This window comes from Choloepus didactylus, chromosome 4, assembly GCF_015220235.1.
Source record: "Choloepus didactylus isolate mChoDid1 chromosome 4, mChoDid1.pri, whole genome shotgun sequence".
Taxonomy (NCBI): Eukaryota; Metazoa; Chordata; class Mammalia; order Pilosa; family Megalonychidae; genus Choloepus; species Choloepus didactylus.
In genome coordinates, this window is record NC_051310.1 from 140,499,799 (window position 1) to 140,523,268 (window position 23,470).

Here is a 23,470-nt window from a genome sequence, read left to right on the forward strand (position 1 = left end):
CTCTTAGTCTTTGGTTTTCAGCAGTTTTTCTACAGTGTACCTGGATGTGCTTTTTTTTTTTAGTATATTGCGGGTGTCTGAGCTTGTACCTCGACTTACCAGGCCTGGGCCAGGGGACCTGATATCACCCCCTGGGGAGGGTAGTAGGTACGGGCGTGAGTGCCCTCTGCAGCCCCCCCGAGCCTGGAGAGCGAGGTCAAGGCAGCTCCCTTTTCCTCACCCAAAATGTCACTGGCAGGGGAGGCTTGCCGGAGGAAACCGCCTTTCTCCCAACTGCCCTTTCCCCACTTCCTTATCTTACCCACTCACTCCCTGGTGCCAAGGCCACTCCTGCCACCGCCAGCGCGCATGCCCGTGGCCAGAACAACCCCCGCCCCGCTGCAACGGTTCCTGCGTTCTCTCAGAACCAATCCTAGCCCCTATCCCTTCAGTATTGCCATTTAAGGCTGCTTCACCTCCTTTCCAGCCCTGCCCTTCTTACCAGCCTATATAACCTGTAATCACCCCTGAATAAATCTCTTTGGCGCATACTCCTACTGGATGAAGAGTGTCTTGTCCCTATCGCCGCCCTCCTTGCACGCCTCTCGCCGAGGACCCTGGCCACGTCCTCCGCCTCGCCCTCGCCTCCGGGAAAGAGCCCCCGCCGCCGGTACCCCTTGAGCAGCCCCGAGAGCTGAGGGCTCGGCTACCGGCCGCCTCTCCCCCTAGAAGTAGTGACCGCGACCGCAGTATATATATTATTTTCACTGTGAACTTTAACATATTATACATAACAGTGATAGCGTTCAAATTATGACTTCACATGTAGTTAGAGAACAAATTTCAAAGAATGTCATGGGTCACCGTTCCACAACTTCAGCCATTTCCATTATTGTAAAATATACGTACAGAAAGTTGTCATCTCTTGATGTACAGCTCAACAAGCAGTCATATAGGTAATTTCAAAAATTGTTATGGATTACAGTTCCACAGTTTCATTTCTTTCCTTACTATGCAATACAAGGTATATACAGAAAGGTGAAGACATTCAATGCACAATTCAGCGAGCAGCTGTAGAACAAATCCCAAAGGGTGCTATAGGCTACAGTTCCACCATGTCATTTACCTCCTTCCAGCCATTCCAACACCCCAGCATCCAAAAAAAATATATATATATATATATAATTTATATAAAGTTTCATTGTTCATAGACCTTTGTTAAATCTTATCTTGTTTGTTGCTACTCCTTCCTCTCACTTGATCTCTTCTCCATCTTCAGGGGTGTCTAGGCAGTGAGCACCCTAACTTGTTCTTGTTGAAAGGGGGTGTTGACAGTATGGGGAAGAGGGCTCCATCTGATTGTTGATCTTAAAGAGGCTTTTGCCTCTGGATTTAGTACTTGTCTGGCATAGGAACACTCTGGTGGATTTAAGTTTCTGAAAGATAAAACTTAGTGAGTGTATCTTTTATAGAATCTCAGGTAGGGACATAGGTATTTGGGGACTACTTTTGGTAAGGACATGGCATACTCTGGCCATTTTGGATGTCTGGCTGGAGCTTGCATAAGAGAAACCTCCAGAATAGCCTCTCGACTCTATTTGGGATCTCTCAGCCAGTGTGTCCTCAGCTTGTTACCTTTCTTTTTTTCCCCCTTTTGGTCAAGTAGGCATTTTCAGTCCCTCACTACCAGAGCCAGGCTCATTCCTGGGAGTCATGTCCCACATTCCCAGGGAGATTCATTCCCCTGGGAGTCATGTCCCTCAGGGCGGGGGGTTGGGTGGGTGGATAATGAATTTACTTGGTGAGTTGGGCTTAGAGAGAGAGGCCACATCTGAGCAACAAAAGAGGTTCCCTGGAGGTGCCTCTTAGGCATAATTGTAGGAAGGCTCAGCCTCCTGTTTACAACCCTAAATTTTACAAGAGCAAGCTTCTTTTATTTTAGGGCTTCACTTATTAAGTAGTGGGTTCCTAACTTTGTTTAATATATATTCTATCCCAAGATAAATGGTTGGTTTCTTACATTGTCTTCACTTAGTTGTAATCATCATTCTCAACTTTAAATCATTATCATAACATAATACAGCCCAGAGCTCTTATCAGCTGCTAGTTATTAATCCCTAGTATTCATGTAGAGTTGGTAAGATAATCCTATTAAATATAGTCATTAATATATATTGGGTAGTTTTTCCATACCACTCTTGTTAACCCTTTGCACCAGTGTTATACTTACAGGTATATCATGCCAATGCTTATTTAGGTTTGTGGTGCTACTCTATGGGTTACATGTCTTCAAACAGCCGTTTATGAACATGTTAGCCTTCAATGCATTACTGATATTTATAAACCCATTAACAAACCATAGTCACATCTGACCATTCCCATACCATTAAGATCACCCTCATTATCATATTTGTACATATGATTATCGTTCCCCCTTCACTAGCTTGTGACTATGTTTAGGTCCCCTATAGTCTACATTATGAGACACTTACTTTACGTTTTTCAGAATTCAGATTAGTGGTAACATACAAAATCTCTTCTTCTTTGTCTGGCTTATTTCACTCAGCATTATGTCTTCAGGGTTCATCCATGTTGTCATGTTTTATGACCTTGTTTCTTCTTACTGCTGCGTGATATTTCATCATGCATATATACCACGTTTTGTTTATCCACTCATCCGTTGAAGGACATTTGGATTGTTTACATCTCTTCGTAATTGTGAACAATGCCACTATGAACTTCAGTGTGCAAATATCTGTTTGTGTCACTGCTTTCAGATTTTCTGGGTATATATACGAAGAAGTGAAATTGCTGGATCGTAGGGTAACTTGATATCTAGTTTTCTGAGGAACTGCCAGACTGTCTTCCAGATTGGCTGTACCATTATACAGTCCCATCAGGAATGAATAAGAGTTCCAGTTTCTCCATCCTCTCCAGCTTTATAGTTTCCTGTTTGTTTAAAGGCAGCCATTCTTACTGGTGTGAGGGGGTGCCTCATTGTGGTCTTGATCGGCATTTCCCTGATAATCAGTGAAGGTGAACATTTTTTCATGTGTTTTTTAACCATTTGTATTTCCTCTTCAGAGAAATGACTTCTTATCTTTTGCCCATTTTATAATTGGGCTGTTTGTACTATTATCATTGAGTTCTAGGATCTTTTTATATATATGCAAGATAGCAGTCTCTTATCAGATACATGGTTTCCAAATATTTTCTCCCATTAAGTTGGCTGCCTCTTTACCTTTTTGGCAAGTTCCTTTGAGGTGCAGAAGCTTTTAATTTTTTTTTTCATTGATAAAAGGTTAGCTTTAATGGATATAAAGCTGCTGTGTAAAATAAGTGTTTCAAAATACATTTCTATAGGTAGAGATTACCTCTTAGTAAAAGAGCGATTATGTATTAGCAAAAGCATATATTTCTAATCAGGCAGCAAAACAGAGAGGGATTTTCAAGTATAACTTGGGTCTGGTTCCCTTGAATGACCCCTATGGGTGGCAGTTTGCCCTAAGTAGGACTTTTATTCAAACACAAACAGGGCTTATATGACAACTTGCTTTTTTTTTTTCATTTTTAGTTTTCTCTAGCATAGTTAATAATTGCCAAAATAACTCAAATAATTGTCCTTGAGTGGAGGTATTCTGTAGTCATGGAACACTTTGCTTTGGTAAACACATTGCCCAAAGCACCTAAACATAGAGTTTTTAACCATTGACAATTCACTGGTAAAGGGCAAAGTTAATGAGTCCAGGTGAGTTTGTCAAGTACTGCACCTTCATAACTAGTATATTTTTACCTCACTGTTCTTTGGTTTGAAACCAGAGAAACAAAAAGCAAAGCAACCATCCTCATCCTCAGATTAAATGTTTCTCAACCTCATCTACCGTGGTGAAATGAAATGTGGAACCAGCACCCTGCCCCCCGCCCCAGCATCAGAGAGAAGGCTGACTAAGCCCCCTGGTAGGTGGAATGGTGAGGGGAACAGGTGAGGGCCCTGGCCTCTGGGCTCAGAAAGAAGATTAGAGGCCTGTTGGCCCCAGCCCACCAGCCTGTCCTTAGGATATGAAATGTCTTTCATTCTTACACGATGGCATGGAGAAATGTGCCTTACACAAAAGAAAGGAGATGAAAATTGATGAGACAGTATTCACATAAAATTATCAATATTTGCCTCCCTTCAGAAAACCGTTCAAAAAGGGACCAGCAGAAGCAAGAAACAGGAACTGAGAAAACCTGGCAGGCCTCTGGGCCTCTAGGGTTCCAGGACTCGGAGCAGGACCGCTGGCTGGTGTGGGTCACAGAGACACATCTACACAGGCTCCTGATTCCCACCGCTGGGGCTGATCTTATATACGTATTTACAGAAAAACACATTGAAGGACAGTATAAAAATACAAAATGGTTGACTTCTGAACAGGTTAATTTTCTTTAAAAAGCTGTTAAAAGAAAAGTTGAGTAAAAATATTTTTGCTATGCTACAGAGAAAATCAAAGTAGCTATCGGCTCTAATTTTTGCATTGCAACTGAGATTTTTTTCTTACATAAGGATGAGTCATGTTCTAGTTTGCTAATGCCACCGGAAGGCAAAACACCAGAAATGGATTGGCATTTATAAAGGGGGTTTATTTGGTTACACTGTTACAATCTTAAGGCCATAAAGCATCCAAGGTAACGCATCAACAATTAGGTACCTTCACTGGAGGAGTGCCAATGGCATCCGGAAAACTTTTGTTAGCTGGGAAGGCACGTGGCTGGCATCTGCTCCAAGTTCTGGTTTCAAAATGGCTTTCTCCCAAGACGTTACTCTCTAGGCAGCAGCTCCTCTTCAAAATGCCACTCTCAGTTGCTCTTCGGGCATTTGTCCTCTCAGTTTCTCTGGAGCAAGAGTCTGCTTTCAACGGCCATGTTCAAACTGTCTCTCATCTGCAGCTCCTCTCTCAGCTCCTGTGCGTTCTTCAAAGTGTCCGTCTTGGCTGTAGCAAGCTTGCTCCTTCTGTCTTGAGCTTATATAGTGCTCCAGTAAACTAATCAAGGCCCATGCTGAATGGGCGGGGCCACAACTCCATGGAAATTATCCATTGAAAGATCTCGCCCACAGTTGAGTGATCACATCTCCATGGAAACATCCAATCAACAGCAATGCATTTCCTGCTCACACAAGATGGCATCAAAGATAATGGCGTTTTGGAGAACATAATACATCCAAACAAGCACAAGTCAGAAGCTTTTTATTTGAGTAGTTCCCGTTTCTCTATTTTTTCTTTTGCTGCTTGTGCTTTGGATGTAAGGTCTAAGAAGCAACCTGCTAATAGTAGGTCTTGAAGATGTTTCCCTACATTATCTTCTAGGAGTTTTATGGTACTGTCTCTTATATTCAGGTCTTTGATCCACTTTGAGTTAATTTTTGTAAAGGGTGTGAGGTAGATGCCCGCTTTCATTCTTTTGGATATGGCTATCCAATTCTCCCAGCCCCATTTGTTGAAGGGAATGTTCTTTCTCAGTTCAGTGGATTTGGGGGCCTTATCAAAAATGAGTCGACCATAGATCTCGGGGTCTATTTCCAAATTCTCAATTCGATTCCACTGATCAATATGTCTTATCTTTGTGCCAATACCGTGCTGTTCTTACTACTGTGGCTTTATCATATGCTTCAAAGTCAGGAAGTGTAAGTCTTTGTTTTTCCTTTTTAGAATGTTTTTAGCAATTCGAGGCATCTTTCACTTCCAAATGAATTTAATAACTAGTTTTTCCAAGTCTGCAAAGTAGGTTGTTGGAATTTTGATTGGAATTGCATTGAATCTGTAGATCAGTTTGCCTAGGATTGATATGAATCTGTAGATCAGTTTGCCTAGGATTGATATGTTAATTGAGATTTAGCCTTCCTATCAATGAACACAGAATATCTTTCCATCTCTTTAGGTCCCCTTTTATTTCCTTTTGTAAAATTATGTAATTTTCTGTGTAGAGGTCTTTTACATCCTTGGTTAAGTTTATTCCTAGGTTCTTGGGTTTTTTAGTTGCTGTTGAGAATGGAATCTTTTTCTTGAGTGTCTCTTCAGTTAGGTCATTTCTGGTGTATCGGAGCGTTACTGACTTAACGTACATCAATCTTGTATCCCATCACTTTGCTAAATTTGTTTATTAGCTCAAGTAGCTGTGTCATCGATTTCTCAGGGTTTTCCAAATGTAAGATCATATCATCTGCAAATAATGACCGTTTTACTTCTTCCTTTCCAATTTGGATGCCTTTTATTTCTCTGTCTTGCCAGATTGCTTGGGCTAAAACTTCTAGCACAATGTTGAATAATACTGGTGATAGCGGACATTCTCGTCTCATTCCTGATCTTAGAGGGAAGGCTTTCAGTCTCTTGCTATTGTGTACTATGCTGGCTGTGGGTTTTTCATATTGAGGAAGTTTCTTCAATATGAAGTTTCCTTCAATTCCTGACTTTTGAAGTGTTTTTATCAGAAAAGGATGCTGGATATTGTCAAATGCTTTTTCAGCATCTATTGAGTTGATCATTTGATTTTTCCCTTTTGTTAATATGTTATATTATGTTGATTGATTTTCTTATGTTGAACTGGCCTGCATGCCTGGAATAAACCCCACTTGGTCATGATGTATGATTTTTTTAATGTGTCTTTGGATTTGATTTGCAAGTATTTTGTTGAGAATTTTTGCATCTGTTTTCACTAGGGAGATTGACCTGTAGTTTTCCTTTCTTGTAGCATCTTTATCTGGTTTTGGTATTAGACTAATGCTGGCTTCATAAAATGAGTTAGGTAGTGTTCCATTTTCTTCAGTTTTTTTAAAGCATTTAAGTAGGATTTTTGTCAGTTCTTTTTAGAAAGTTTGGTAGAATTCCCCTGTGAAGCCATCTGGCCCTGGACTTTTAATTGTAGGAAGCTTTTTGATGACTGATTGGATCTCTTTGCTTGTGATTAATTTGTTGAGGTCTTCTGTTTCTTCTCGGGTCAGTCTAGGTTGTTCATGTGTTTCCAGGAAGTTGTCCATTTCCTCTAAATTATCTAGTTTGTTGTCATACAGTTGCTCATAGTATCCTCTTAAGATTTTTAAAATGTCTTCGGGATCCACAGGAATGTCCCCCCTCACATTTATTATTTTGATTATTTGGGTCTTCTCTCTTTTTGACTCTCATTCTAGCCTAAGGGTTTGTCAATCTTGTTGATCTCAAAGAACCAACTTTTGGTTTTATTTATTCTTTCTATTGTTTTTGTTGTTGTTCTCCATATCATTTCTGCTTTAATCCTTGTTATTTCTTTTCTTCTTCTTGCTTTAGGATTAGTTTGCTGATCATTTTCTAGCTCCTTCAGTTGTTCCATTAGTTCTTTGATATTAGCTCTTTCTTCCTTTTTTAATGTATGCATTTAGAGTTGTAAATTTCCCCCTCAATACTGCCTTTGCTGCACCCCATAAATTTTGATATGTGGTGTTCTCATTTTCATTATCTCTAGATATTTAGCAATTTCTCTTGCAATTTCATCTTTGACTCACTGATTGTTCAGGAGTGTGTTGTTTAACCTCCAAATATTTGTGAATTTTCTAGATATTTGATGGTTGTTGACTTCTAGTTGCGTTCCATTGTGGTCAGAGAATGTATTTTGAATAATTTCAGTCTTTTTAAATTTACTGAGGCTTGTTTTAAGCCCCAGCATATGATCTATCCTGGAGAAAGTCCCATGAGCACTAGAGAAGAATGTATATCCTGGTAGATTGGGATATAATGCTCTATATATGTCTGTTAAGTCTGTTCTTGTTTGCTAATGCTGCTAGGATGCAAAACACCAGAGATGGATTGGCTTTTATAAAAGGAGGTTTATTTGGTTACACAGTTACAGTCTTAAGGCCATAAAATGTCCAAGGTAACACATCAGCAATCAGGTACCTTCACTAGAGGATGGCCAATGATGTCTGGAAAACCTCTGTTAGCTGGGAAGGCATGTGGCTGGCATCTGCTCCAAAGTTCTGGTTTCAAAATGGCTTTCTCCCAGGATGTTCCTCTCTAGGCTGCAGTTCCTCAAAATTAGCTTCTCCAGAGCAAAAGTCTGCCTTCAATGGCCATTTTCAAACTGTCTCTCATCTGCAGCTCCTGTGCTTTCTTCAAAGTGTCCCTTTTGGCTATAGCTCCTCTTCAAAATTTGTCTCACAGCTGCACTGAGTGGCCTCTGCCCATCAGCTCATTTGTATGGTTCCACTGATCAAGGCCCACCCTAAATGGGTGGGGCCACGCCTCCATGGAAGTTATCTCATCACAGTTAACACCTACAGTTGGGTGGGGCGCAGCTCCAAAGAAGCACTCAGGGAAATCTAATCAAAACTGATAACTTCTGCCCACACAAGATTACATCAAAGATAATACCATTTGGGGGACACAATACATTCAAACTGGCACAAGTCTAATTCATTCAAAACATTGTTTAGGTTCTCAGTTTCTTTATTGATCCTCTGTCTGGTTGATCTATCTATAGGAGAGAGTGATATTGAACACTCCCACAATTATTGTGGAAACGTCTATTGCTTTCTCCAGTTTTGCCAATGTTTGTCTCATGTACTTTGGAGCACCGTGATTGGGTGCATAAACGTTTATGATTGTTATTTCTTCTTGGGGAATTGTCCTTTTTATTAGTATATCAGGTCCTTCTTTGTCTCTTATGATAATTTGCATTTACAGTCTATTTTATCTGAAATTAATTTTTCTACCCCTGCTTTCTTTTGGCTGTAGCTTGCATGGAATATTTTTTCCTTTCTTTCACTTTCAATTTCTTTGTGTCACAGGGTCTAAGATGAGTCTCTTGTAAACAACATATTGATGGTTCATATTTTTTAATGCATTCTGCCAGTCTGTATCTTTTAATTGGGGAGTTTAATCCATTCACATTCAATGTTATTACTGTGAAGGCAGTTTTGAATCAGCCATCTTACCCTTTGGTTTTTATTTGTCAAATGCATTTTTTCCCCTCTCTTTTTATTTCCTTTAAGGTACCCTGATGAAAACTCTTCAGTTCTGTGCCCTTCTCCAGACCTCTCTCTTCTTTCTTTTTTTTCCTCAACTGGTATTGCTCCCTTTAGTATTTCTTGAAGGGCAGGTCTCTTGTTAGCAAATTCTCACAGTATTTGTTTGTGAAAATTTTAAGCTCTCTTTCAGTTTTGAAGGAGAGCTTTGCTCGATAAAGAATTCTTGGCTGACAATTTTTCTCTCTCAGAATTTTAAATATATCGTGCCACTGCCTTCTCACCTCCATGGTGCCCCCTGAGTAGTCAGTATTTAGTCTTATGTTGTTTCCCTAGTATGTGGTGAATTGCTTCTCCCTTGCTGCTTTCAGAACTTTCTCCTTCTCTTCAGCATTTGACAGTCCAATCAGAATATGTCTCGGAGTGGGTTTATTTGGATTTATTCTATTTGGAGTTCGTTGGGTATCTTGGATTTACATATTTATTTTGTTTAGAAGGGTTGGACGTTTCCCCCCGTAATGTCTTTGAATAATCTTCCTAGCCCTTTACTCTTCTCTTCCCTTTCTGGAACACCAGTGATTCTTTAATTTGTGTGCTTCATGTTGTACATCATTTCCCTGAGATCCATTACAAATTTTTCAATTTTTTTCGCCATTCATTCTTTTGTGCTTTCAGTTTCCGTCACAGTATCTTTGAGTTCGTTTATTCTTTTGTCTCCTTCAAATGTGGTATCATGTGTCTTAAGAATCTTTTTAATTTGATCAACAGTATCTTTTATTTCCATAAGATCTGCTATTGTTTTATTTACTCTTGCAAATTCTTCTTTATGCTCTTCTAAGGTCTTCTTCATGTCCAATATATATATATTGATATTTGTGAGTATTTCTTTGATTAATTTTTCCAAGTTATGTGTCTCCTCTGGCTTTTTAATTTGGACATTTGGGTTATCCATATCTTCTGGTTTCTTCATATGCTTTATAGTGTTCTGTTGTTTTTGGCCTCTTAGTAATTGCTTATCTTGGTAGGATTCTTTTAGGATATGCAGACTTATTTGACCATTTATCTATAATTTGGCAGAGCTGCAGCTTAGTGGAGTTCACTTTCCCTGACCTGCCATCAGATGGCACGCCTGAGCCCCCTCTTACCCTCAAGCCAGTTCTCCCCAACTTCATCCATGCACTGATAGGGGGGTCTAAACCATGTAGAGGTCCAATCAGTGCATCACTATTCCGTATGCACTGGGGACCACCAACCCTGTGTGTTGGGGGCATGCCCTGTGCAGTTTGGCGAGGAGTCTGCTCTATGACACAGTTGTCCTGGCTGTTCCCAGGGCTGCGGGTAGAGTACTCTGCAGCTGCAGAGCTGTGCTTCTCATCTTCCAGCTCAAATTTCCCACAGCCCATCTGCTGTGCGCCCACAAGTCTCTGGGATTGGGGGAGGGCTCCTGGCACTTCTGTGCAGTACCCGAGTGTACGCTGTGCACACTACGGGTTTCCATGGAGGAGGAGTGAGTACTGTCACAAGCCTGCCGAATCCTGAATGCCCTGAAGGAAGCTCTCAGCTGTGGGGCTGTGAAGGGTTGTCTCTTAGCCAGCTGCAAAGATGACTACATGGGGCGTGGGAAGCTACCCCCTTCCGCAATGGTCCGCCTGCTCCAATGGCCAGTCCCAGGCTCAGGTGCTCCTGGCCACAGATCTGTGAAGGGTTTTCATCCATGCCGGGTAATGTGGAGGGTACCTGGTGTGTGGAAGGTCACTGCCCTCCTGCTGTCAGCCGTCTCCAGCAGCCCATTCCCCAGTAATGTTCTGGGCTGAACACTCACTCATGTCTAAAACACAGCTTCTTGGGTTTCTCCAAGTGCACACTCACTGTGGGTATAGAAATTCCTGCCCAGCTGGTAGAACCCAGAAACTACTATTCTGGAGCACTTTCTGTCCTTTATCTAATGTTTTTCATGAACGGGAATTTTGCTTTGTCTCTCCTAATCCACCATTTTGGATCCTCTCTTGAAAGTTGGATGTGGTTTTCTGTCTCTTTATCATTTATGGGACTTTGTGCTTTTTTAATCTGTTTTAAAAGTTTAATATCTTGTAGGTTTTGAAAAGTCTCAGCTGTTAACTCTTCAAATATTGCTTCTGTTCTATTCGGTCTACTCCTTTTGAAACTCTACATGCATGTTAACTTTTTTTTTAACCATATTTCTTGTATTTCTTATACTCTTTTCTAAATTGAATTCTTAATTTCAATTATTGTATATTTTAGTTTCTAAAATTTCCGTTTGGTTCTTTTATAGTTTCTAATACACCATTGAAATTCTCAGTCTTGTCTTTTAATTCCATGAACAGTTTAGCTTTTTTTTTTTAAAGTCTGTTTCTGATATTTTCATTATCTGGATCCTCTTTGGGTTTGTTTCTGTTATCTTTTTTTTCCTGTTGGCTTTTAGTCATGGTGCAGTCTTCCCATATGTCTGGTTGTTTTAATTATATAAGATGTATAAGAACAACTTTAGAGAAACTTGTTGCCTCTGGATATTCTTTTCTTGTTCCAGAGAGGAGTTATATTGTTTGCCTGTCACTAGTATTTCCCCCCCCCTCTGGAGCACTAATAGTCCAAAACCCCCTGATGTTGTCAGGAATTGAGATTATTTGAAGTTGTTGTTCAGTACTTGTAAAGGCGAGTCAGTACCTCTTACCTTTACTACTGGTTTGTAGCCCCTAAGTACCCACTTAAAACCAGGAGGGTGGCTGGTTACTAAAATGTCTCCTCCTTGAACTACAGTTTTATTCTGAAGGCTCAGTTTTTTAGCCTCTCAGTTACAACTTTGGAATAGACAAATGCTTTCAGGGAAAAAGTATACCGTATGCCAGACTTACCTTTCTGGGATTCCTTTCTTTTCTGGATTTTGTTGCAGAATTCTTCACTGATTCAGTAGCTCTCTAGTGCCTTCAGACAGATAGGGCGGGTGTGTGTGTGTCTTTTAATCTGGTCAGCAGGATGATTGGTCAAACTTCTGTCCACCACTGACAGAAGGGAACTCCTGTATTTGTTTTATTAGCTTTTTAAAGATAATTCTGAATAGCATATTTGTGATGATACTTTTAAGATTATTGGTAGAAAACAATCTGTATATTGGCTTTTTCCTAGGTGCTACCGTATTGGGGAAATCCTCATGATAGAAAAGTCATCAGGAGGTTCTGGAGTCAGGTAACTGGGTATATGTGTATATGTATATGTATATGCACACACATGGAATCATTTTTCCAATTGATTTGGATGATTTCTAACATATAAAATCTTCTTATATAATATATATTTCTGGATGCTGAACTTGAAGTCCAGGATTAAGTAACAACTTTTTTCTTTATTATGCTAAAGACTAATTTTTGCATAGTTTGTGATTGAGGTGACTACTTTAAAAATAATTAGGGCTATGTTAAACTTCTTGGTCCTTTGTCCATACGTCATTACCTTATTATGAACTGTCAGCTGTTTCCTTTCACCCTTCGTCTTGTTTGTTTACAGAAGACACTCTACACTCAGGATGCCCCCTTCCATGTGGTTATTACCAGCTATCAGCTGGTGGTGCAGGATGTAAAGTATTTCCAGCGGGTAAAGTGGCAGTACATGGTACTGGACGAGGCCCAGGCACTCAAGAGTAGTTCCAGGTAACATGAGTAGTAATAAGCAGTCTCCGTGAATTGGGGCCAAAAAAGACCCCCGTTTCCCCCAAAAAATATATATTTATTTATATGCATTAAGATCAGAGAGGTTTCAGAACATAGCATGATATGGTCTCTGCATAAGCCATGTACCTCACCAATAGGCAAAAAATCCCTTTTGTGTTTTTATAGGACATAAATATTAATACTTAGAATACAAGCATTTTTTCCTCAATTCTACCTTTCTATACTCAATTATGATGACATTTTGGCAGCTCTTGTTATCTTCTAGGAAAATTTCTATAGAAAAGGGAGCCTCTGCTCTCTCTTTGAGGGGTTATTTCTTAGAATAGGAGGTTTAAGTAGGTAGTAGAATGTTACATGAGGTGGAGTGGAGGTTCTGTCTATTTTATGTAGGTTGTTAGATGGTTATTAGACCCTCAAGAATCCTTTTCTTAGAGACTATGTATTTTTTTAATAAAAATGAGTGCTTGGCTGTAAAAACAAAATAGCACAGTTTGATGTATTTTCATTACACTTCGTTAGTTCATAGGACTTTCTAGAAGTCCATGTTAACCAGGAGGATGGCATTTTCCATGGAGCATTCCATCCTCTGCAGGACGTTACTCCATATTGCACTCTTTTGAAGTAGGGCATGTCTGTGGCCGGGAGCACGTTTTTTGTGCTTCGTGAATCACTGTCGTTTTTTTTTTTGGAAGGCAGTTTTAGAAATCCTGGGTTTCAGTTGGCTAACTAAGAAAGATTTGCTGCTAACTTGAAATTTATAACTCATTTTGTTGCACAGTGTTCGTTGGAAGATCCTCTTGCAATTCCAGTGTCGGAATCGGCTTTTGCTAACTGGAACCCCCATTCAGAACACTATGGCAGAGGTAGGCACTCATCAAGGCCCCAGGGTTGTATGTCACTATTAAGCAGAGTAGTTTCAGCACAGCATGGAATTCTTTATTACCCATGCCCAACTGAGTGCTGCTGCTGCTCTGTACAAATTATAGTTCCCACATAAAAGGAAGAATTTGAACATAGCTTGCCTTAAGTGGTCTTTTAGGCATCAGTCCTGTTTTCTTGTTCTCTGGTATAACAGCCTTTGTATTTATGTAATAAATAAGAAACACATTAGGAAAGGCTACTCATCTAATGCAAAGGTTTTTTGTTTTTTTGGTTTTTTTTTTAATTAAATTCAATTTTATTAAGATATCTTCACATACCATACAGTCATTCATGGTATACAATCAGCTTTTCACAGTACCATCATATAGTTATGCATTCATCATCCCAATCTATTTTTGAACATTTTCCTTACACAGAAAGAATCAGAATAAAAAATAAAAGTAAAAAAGAACATCCAAATCATCCCCCCATCCCATCCTATTTTTCATTTAGGTTTTGTCCCCATTTTTCTGTTCATCCATCCATACACTAGATAAAGGGAGTACAATGCACAAGGTTTTCACAATCACACCTTGTAAGCTACATTGTTGTACAATTGCCTTAAAGAGTCCAGGGTTGGAGTTTGATGGTTTCAGGTATTTATTTCTGATTACATTAAAACCTAAAAAGTGTTATCTATATAGTGTGTAAGAATGTCCACCAGAGTAACCTCTCAACTCCATTTGAAATCTCTCAGCCACTGAAGCTTTACTTCATTTCATTTTGCATCCCCCTTTTAGTCAAGAAGATGTTCTCAATCCCACGATACCAGGTCCAGATTCATCCCCGAAAGTCATATCCTGCGTTGCCAGGGAGATTTACACCCCTGGGAGTCAGGTCCTATGTAGGGGGGAGGGCAGTAAGTTCACCTGCCGAGGTGGCCTAGCTAGAGAGAGAGGGCCACATCTGAGCAACAAAGAGGCACTCAGGGAGAGACTCTTAGGCATTATTATAAGCAGGTTTAGCCTCTCCTTTAATGCAAAGATGTTTTTATGCTGGCATCGAATGGCAATATTCCTTAACATTGAGAAGAGCCTTTTTTTTTTTTCTTTAGGAAAGGTAATTGATCATCTAGAACAAGTCAGCAAACTTTTTTTCTGAAAAGAGCCCCAGATAGTAAATATTTTAGGCTTTGCAGGCTATATGATCATTGTCTCAACTGCCGACTTTGCTGTTATAATATGAAAGCAGGCATATACAATACATAAATAAGCATAGCTGTGTTCCAAAAAAAACTTTATTTACAAAAATAAGGGGCAGACCAGACTTGGCCTCGGAGGCTGTAGGTTGCCCACCCCTGATCTGGAGTTATTAGTAGCAAGTTAGGCAACCTCAGATTGTGTTCAGTTGTGAGATGGATTTTTTTAAACTATGATCTTTAAAACTGTCCCACTGCAAATTCTGAACAAGACTTTGAAAACTTTTAGTTTGAAATTAATTGAAAAGTAACTGCATTTTTCTAATTAGCACTTAATAAATTTAGGGTTGGTTGATGAGGCGTGTGCCATACACTCATTCACTTTTCTCACTCATACATAAACACACACCTAGACACAGACACTCAAACATGCACTTTCTCTCACTCTCTCCACACCTTCATATATCCTCACATACTGCCTTTTTATAGCCATACAGCTGTTTTATTTTTCTTTCGTTTCCAGCTCTGGGCTCTGCTGCATTTCATTATGCCAACATTGTTTGATTCACATGAGGAATTTAATGAATGGTTTTCCAAGGACATTGAGAGCCATGCTGAAAACAAATCTGCCATTGATGAGAGTGAGTACTGTTACGAACTTTCTTAACTTTTTGTCCTACCTTTCAGCATAGGCATCTAAATAATTTTGTTTTCTCCTGTGTGAAGAATTTTTATCTAGGTGTATTAAGAATGAAAAAAAAAGTTTCTTGTCATAAAATAATTATGTGTTTTGTGTATGTTGTAAAAGAGTCATACACACAAAAAAAGACTAATTTAGGTGATGCTAGTGCAGTCTTGGTTATTTACTCAAGGAAGAACAAGCTGAATTTCTAGAGTACTACATTTTGGCTTACAGAGTCCCCATTTTCCAGATAGGTTCTGAAATTCGTATCAGAATTATATTCTTTGTGGAATGGGCCAAGGCTTTTCTCCATGATAAAAAAAATAGAAAATGTTAGAAGGGTCATTTTTATTATTTACATATGTATTAGGGATTTGTTTCTACTGTGAACATTTTTAACCATGTCTATCTATACTTTTGACCTTTTTGAATAATATCTGCCTGATTTTATGATTCTGAGGTGTTTATTAGGTAGACATGAAGTGACATCTACTTACTATCCTTAAAGTAATTTCTTATACTAAAAATTGTTAATTTGTTGACATCTATCCTTTGAAAAATGATTTTGGGTTTTTTACCCAGATGGTATAGAAAATTCAAATTCCTTGGTTTCCTAGTTGGGAATAAAAATTAAATCCCAGTCTTCTCTCAGAGAATCATTGAGCCAAAAGGTGTTTGAAGGGTTTAGTGAGGGATGAGCATTTTGTTTTTTAGTTGATTGTGTTAAATCAATATGATATGTGTTATATGTGTGGGGGGGGATCTCCTGGCATTTCAGATCAGCTGTCTCGCTTACACATGATCCTGAAGCCATTTATGCTGAGGAGAATCAAGAAAGATGTGGAAAATGAACTGTCTGACAAGGTACGGAAAGAAGACCTCATGTGTTTAAACCTTAATAGGCACCAACTTAGAGTTCCAAGAGAATCCCAGACGTCATGTTATTTCATTTTTAAATATTTTCATATGTTCTCTAAAAGATTTGGTCTTTTATATATGTATATATAACCATACCATTATCACTCCTACTAAAAACCTCAATAATTCCATTATATTATCGCATGTGCAGTCAGTGCTCAGATATTCCCAGTTGTCTTTGTGTATATGTTTCTCTCTCTTTCTGCTCCCTTCTCTTTCTCCCTCTTTTCCCTCTCTGTTTTTTTAAAGAGTTGGTTTGTAGAAATCAGTATCCAAGCAAGGTCCACACATAACATTTAGATGATATGTCTCTTAAATATCTTCCAGTCCCTCCCTTTTTTTATTTCCTTGCAATTCTTTGTTGAAACTGAGTTATCTGTCTTGTTAAGTTTTCCACATCTCGCATCCTTGTGTTGTTTAACATGTTTCTCTGTCTCCTATATTTCTGCAAACAGAGTTAGATTTAGACATTTGAATGTGCTTTAGGTTGTAACCATTTTTCTGATACAAAACCAATAATTTTGGTTTCTAAATATCTTATTTTTGATCCTTACCAGACTTCTGTAGTTTTTTATTGTATCCTGTGACTCCTTCTCCCATTGCCCTTCTTTTTCTCCCAGTTACCAGTCCTTTGGGGTTTCCCCATCTTCCACAGATTACACCTATTTCTTATAGCGCTACTCTCTGCTTGAAAGATCTTTCCAAATTCTTGATAATATCATGTGATTTTCCTCTGTCACTGCCGGAAGGCTGGATCACCTTGAAATTGGTGGCGTTTTTTGGAAGATTGTGGTTGGAATATACATCTACTTCAAAGAGAGGAGCAAAAGTGTACCTTCGTTGTATTCCTTTTTTAATTTTGATGGCTGTATTGTGAAACTGGCTGGTTTTAACTAAGAACCATAGTACCAGTGTCACACAGATTTACACGATAGAATAAAACATTATTTAAAAATGGATCGTTGAGGCTTTTATATCATCAGAAAATTCTTTAACAATAATAGCAGGGTTATAATTTCTGTTATTTAGTGGTAAATAAGGAAGTGATCAGAAGACATTTGGTTCTTAACTGCTGTGCATAGTATAAATTTCTGAAACATTTATTTCTAATCTCTTTATTGTAAAATAATGTACATTTATTGAACTCTTATTGCCTGCCAGGCACTGGTACATGAAGATGCAGCCTTCAGCCCCCATTTAGGCTTCCAAGGGAGATGAATACATAAATAACTAATATTGTGTGATAAGGGGTATAATGATTATCTATATGAAGTATAATGGAAATAGAAAAGGGTAGTAGTTTTGTTAGGGAAAGCATTTGTTAGGGAAGGCATCAAAGCCTATGAGCCAGGTCTTGGACGATGAGTTCGCACTCACTAAGTTAACGTTATGGGAAGGGGGTGCTAGGTAATGAGCGTAACATGAGCAAAAGTAGAGCAGCATTCCAAGTATGTAACCTGTTTGACAAATCACATGTATACCGTTATGGCTAAGGTGTATAGAAAGGCATAGTGATAGTGATAATGAGACTGGGACAGTAAGGTGGATTAGGTTATTGAAGGTCTTCTGTGCCTACATGAGAAGTTTTAATATTTTACTTCAGGTGATAATGTACATTGAAGATTTTTCAGTAGTTGAATTACTTTATAAGATTTTTGGAAAGTATATTAGAACCAGGAGAGACTAAAGGCAGGAAAACCCCAGAATAGGATGAGGACCTGTGTTAGGGCAATTGGAATGGTCAGAAATTGTGGTTAGAGGTAAATGTCCACGTTGAGTTGAGAAATTTTAGGAAATGTTAGAATATGATGTTCTGGTCTGCTAATGCTGCCGGAATGCAAAACACCAGAAATGGGTTGGCATTTATAAAAGGGGGATTATTGGGTTACAGAGTTACAGTCTTAAGTCCATAAAGTGTCCAAAGTAAGGCATCAACAATCAGATACCTTCACTGGAGGATGGCCATTGACATCCAGAAAACCTCTGTTAGCTGGGAAGGCACGTGGCTGGTGTCTGCTCCAGAGTTCTGGTTTCAAAATGGCTTTCTTCCAGGACATTCCTCTCTAGGCTATAGCTGCTCTTCAAAACATCACTTTGAGTTGCTCTTGGGGCGTTTGTCCTCTGCTAGCTTCTCCAGAGCAAAAGTCTGCTTTCAACAGCCGTCTTCACACTCTCTCATCTGCAGCAAGCATCTGGGCCTATGTGGCTCTTTTTAGAGTATTCCAGTGATCCAATTAAGACCCACCCTGAATGGGTGGGGCAACACCTCCATGGAAATAATCCAATGAAAAGTCTCGCCTACGGTTGATTGAGTTACATCTCCATGGAAACACTGAACCAATAGGTTCCAACCTAATCAACACCAATATGTCTGCCCCCACAAGATTGCGTTAAAGAACATGGAGTTTTGGGGGACATAATACATCCAAACTGGCACACATGGGTTATGAGGGAGAGAAAAACCAGAGCTGGCTAAAATTTTTCTTTGGGCAACTGAGTGGTAATGATGTTAAAATTTAGTGAATTGCAGAGAAAAAAACTGTTTTTTGATGTGTTGCATATGCAATTGCTACCAGCCCTGTGAGGGATACTGTCATAGTAGGTGGTTGAAAATATGGGGCTGGGGATGTTTATAAATATATTTTGGCAAGTCACTGAGATGAGTGATAGTTGTTGCTATTGGAAAGGCAAGAGATTGTCCTGGGAGGGCATGTAGAGTGACAAGAGAAGAGAGTCAAGGAAAGATCATTTTTCTGGATAATCATCCATATTACCGGTTTATGGAGAAATTGAGTTCATGTATGTATATTGTTTTCTCGATGCATGTGTTTTCAACTTTAAAGTGATACTGAATTTTCTTACAAACTATTTTTGTGAATACAAATGTTCTTATGGTTTTTTAGATTGAGATTCTAATGTACTGCCAACTGACCAGTCGACAGAAGCTGCTGTATCAGGCACTGAAGAACAAAATTTCCATTGAGGATTTATTGCAGTCTTCTATGGGCTCTACCCAGCAAGCACAGAATACCACCAGCAGCCTCATGAATCTGGTCATGCAGTTTAGGAAGGTAAAAGATTTTAAGTGAACTGCCTTGGAGTTGTCTTTATTAACCCATTTCAAGGAAAAGGCCTTGATGCCAATTGAACAAAGGGTATCAGTGTTTCATTGTTGTTATGATGTAATAGGACTGTTTAAAGCAATGTTAAAAGGATATGAAAAGGGAAATGTGTACATTCACAGAAGTAAACATTCAGGATTTGGGGTCCTCCCTCATTGCTTAGAGTGGTAGCTGTATATGACAGTATTGTCTTACCATTTCTCTTTCTCTTAGGTATGTAATCACCCAGAGTTATTTGAACGGCAAGAAACTTGGTCTCCATTTCATGTTTCCCTAAAGCCATATCAGATTTCAAAGTTTATATATCGTCATGGACAGATCAGGGTCTTCAACCATTCACGAGACAGGTAAGGAAACATTAATATCTGTTTACTCTAAAAATGTTTTTGTAATTTGGGGGGTTGTGGCTTAGTACATAAATTTAGTGGAGAGCTTTTTAGTTCCCCAACAATGATGTATTCAAGTAAAGAGTGGACAACTATTTGATGAAGCATTTTGTGGTAGGAATTTGAGCACTATTAAGGATTTAACTAGATGACCTTAAAGGCCCAGTCCACTTCCATTTGCCGCCTTCTTTTCTTAGCCTTCCCAAATCAGAAAAGTACACCTGCATCCAAATATGTGCTTTCACCAAGAGAAAACAGCTAATGTCTTTGCCCCAGCTCTGAAATTGGTTTGTACTTCATAATCAGGGACTTGGAGATGTATACACGAATATATGACATTTGTGGCTTATTTTACACTTGGAATAGCACTTAGGGAAAATTAATTGAATGACAAATTAATCAGATTTACCTTCTGCGCTATTGGAGAATTTAAGTAGAGTACCCCATAGTCTTTTCAGAGTCAGCAGTGACAGGTTTGGTAAATGTGAAGTGGTTGTAAAAGGTAGTATGTTAGAGACTACTTCCATGCAGAAAAAGATGTATGAGTCCATTCTGTAGCTTTGATTTAGGATAGCCCTGACTTCTAGATTTTGTAAGAAAGTCCCAGAGGATTTTTCTGCATATGCACATTTGAGAACCACGGATTTAGAAAACTCCTGTATAAATAGTATCATCAAAATAATGGTCCATATTTAGCCTAATAAAACTGAAATTTGAGACCTGTTTCTTGGATTTAGTTTTAAAAGTTTTTGTCTGTGATAGCACCAGGCTGATACCTAACTAGATAACCAGGGAGAAATGGGTCGGAGCTGTAGTGCTTTTTGTTTAATATCATATATGATAACTTAACAGGGCTGAAATTATCTCTTCACCTTTATTAAGTAATTAGGACTTTCTGCCATTTATGCCATGATTTTGCACGGTCATATGACAACAAACTACTCTAAACTCTTAAAAGTAAAAACAATTTCACACCTAAAAGATTCTCTTTAATTTGGAACTTCCAGCCTAGTTAACTTCCTAACATTTAGATTTGGGTTTACTTTGTTTACTTAATTGCAGGTGGTTAAGGGTTCTTCTTTCGCCATTTGCACCAGACTATATCCAGCATTCTCTCTTCCACAGAAAAGGTAGGCAACTTGATATTTGGGAAGGAAGGTATGTCAAGGATTTACCATACCTTTGTTTTGTTTTGTTGAATGACTGATTTGGAACTAGTACTGGTTTTGCCAATGTGCGAGGCCTTTATAAAGTCTTGATAAGATTGAAATAAATTAGTCATCTTCATGTATAGGCCCTATGATTTGTGGCTATATGGAAAGCAACAGAATATAGTTACATTAATCTTCCACATCTTTATTTTACACCTGCGTATTCTTAAGAATTTCTTACCCTTGTAACTTGACAGAGTCACTAAAGGACTCTTATTTTAACTAAGGACTTAGTTCCCTCCTCCTTAGCCTAAGGAGGAGAAGCTACTCAGTTTTGAGCATTGTTAGAAGTATTGAGGTCAATGTTGGAGATCTTTCACCTCTGTCCCTCTGTTCTTCCCTTTTCTTTTCTTCATCCTGGCCTTAAAAAAAAAAGGCATTTAGCTAAGGAACCAAAAGTCCTGAAGGTAATGAATGAGGCAACTTCCCTCTGGCCCTCATATTCCATATCCTGTGATTGCCATACAAATATATGACTGTGACTTCCATCAGTGTGGCTGGGTTGGAATCTTTAGAATCTAAATAAGTCTTTGGATTCCCGGGTCAAAATTCAGTAGTTCAGTAGGCTTTAATTGAGTATTGTCACCTGGTTTGCTATTGGGTTTCACTTTGTCTTTTGATATTCCAGGTGTTAATGAAGAAAGTTGTTTCTCTTTCCTTCGATTTATTGATGTATCTCCAGCAGAAATGGCAAACCTCATGCTTCAGGGACTTTTGGCTAGGTGAGAAGTTTGCTCATTGTTTAATGAGAGAACAGTTGGAAATAAACAAAGACAAAGGTTGTATACTACGAAATTAAATATTTAATATTATGGTATATTGTTTTAGAGAGCCTCTTATTCTTCTATTAAGAATAAAATTTGTTATTTATAAGAGATTAGTAATTTCCTTTTGATCATTTAATAATTGTATGATGTTTCATGATAAACCTTAAATAAAAACTATTTAAGTTCTTCTCCTGTATGCTACCATAAAATCTTAAAGTCCTCTAATTTCTGATTAGTCTCTTTTGTTTTATTTGCATCTACAGGGCAAATGGTGGCTGATAATTCAATTAGTTAGTGGTGATTACAGCATAACCTGCCTTAAGTGTTGTTCTAGGCAAGTTAGTTCTACATTCTTATTCTGGGGCATAGCGGCCTTAAATTGTTTATTACTTTGTATTGTTGTATTGATATAATAACTGTTACCTCATTAGCAAAGGCTCTTTCCCTAATATGAAGATATTTTTATGATAGAGTTTTTGAATAGAGTTGAATATTTTTTAATACTGAGCGGAGCTTTACGGAGGATTTTAGTTTTCATAGTAGCAAACAAAGTCATGCCCAGATAGAATTTACAGAACAAAAGAATGAAGCAGCTTTATCTGAAAGTAGGAAAGAATCAGCTGTTTCTAAAATGTTCAATCTTCACAAAAGAGACATGTTAATGAGAGACAACCCTTGGAAGGTTCCTTGCTGCTATGAATGACCCTCAAACCTCCATGGAGCACTGAATAAGCATGTCTGATGTGGTTTGTTTCAGATGGTTAGCTCTTTTCCTGTCTCTGAAAGCCTCCTACAGGCTCCATCAGCTGCGCTCCTGGGGAGAGCCAGAAGGGGAGAGCCAGCAGAGATATCTGAGAAACAAGGATTTCCTTCTTGGGGTTAATTTTCCACTCTCCTTTCCCAACCTTTGCAGCTGCCCTTTGTTAAAGGTAAGCAATTAATTTAGCACAAATTCTCCCCTTGTCTTTGAATCTGTAAAAATAATAATACAGTAATTGATGGCCTGATGGAGCCAAAAAGGTCTCAGAGGAGTGGATGCAGTATATTAAGTTATACTTTATATATAGTAAAGTACACAGATCTTCAGTGTACAGCTCAATTAACTTATACCTATGTATATACCTGTGTAACACAGCTACATCAAGATAGGGAACATTTCCAGCACCCCAGATAATAATCATCATAGAAAACCTAAATGTAATAATTATCTGTTGTGCTGTTTGAATTCTTCAACTAGTTTTAAATATAACATCTTGGGTTCTTTTTCAGTATGTTGTTTTGTTTGGGGTAAATTCACCATGCCTGTACTTTGTGATTTATGGCCTTTCATTCCTAGAATAACCTGTTCCCTGTCATTGAAGTCTGCAAAAATATTTCTGACATTATTAATACAATTTGCAAATCCTATAAGAAGCCCTCTTGCTTAAATAGGGATCCTACTACTGTGGAATCAGAGAAAAAAATTTTATTTTCACAGAAAACAGAGATAACTATTCTTACTATTTTTAATGCAATTTTACTGAGCTCTATTCAATACCATACAGGCATCCGAAGTGTACAGTCAGTTGTTCAAAGTATCATTATATAGTTGTGCATACAACTATATAATGAATTTTTGAACATTTTCATTACTGCAAAAAATAAAAAGAAAATAAGTATAAAAATAACAGTAAAAATAGAAAGAACACC

The 23,470-nt window shown here is 38.5% G+C and overlaps 1 protein-coding gene across 2 annotated transcripts in view; it reads left to right on the forward strand.

The window, feature by feature from the left end:
* INO80 (INO80 complex ATPase subunit) overlaps positions 1-23,470 on the forward strand; it is a 143,984-nt gene that overhangs the window by 50,451 nt on the left and 70,063 nt on the right. For both annotated transcript variants that reach the window (XM_037834278.1, XM_037834279.1), the window contains 10 exons: positions 12,095-12,154; positions 12,473-12,615; positions 13,415-13,499; positions 15,219-15,336; positions 16,156-16,241; positions 19,199-19,366; positions 19,631-19,764; positions 20,866-20,933; positions 21,643-21,736; positions 22,539-22,710. In XM_037834278.1, the coding sequence (XP_037690206.1) occupies positions 12,095-12,154; positions 12,473-12,615; positions 13,415-13,499; positions 15,219-15,336; positions 16,156-16,241; positions 19,199-19,366; positions 19,631-19,764; positions 20,866-20,933; positions 21,643-21,736; positions 22,539-22,710 (1,128 nt within the window). The remainder of the gene's footprint in view (positions 1-12,094; positions 12,155-12,472; positions 12,616-13,414; positions 13,500-15,218; positions 15,337-16,155; positions 16,242-19,198; positions 19,367-19,630; positions 19,765-20,865; positions 20,934-21,642; positions 21,737-22,538; positions 22,711-23,470) is intronic.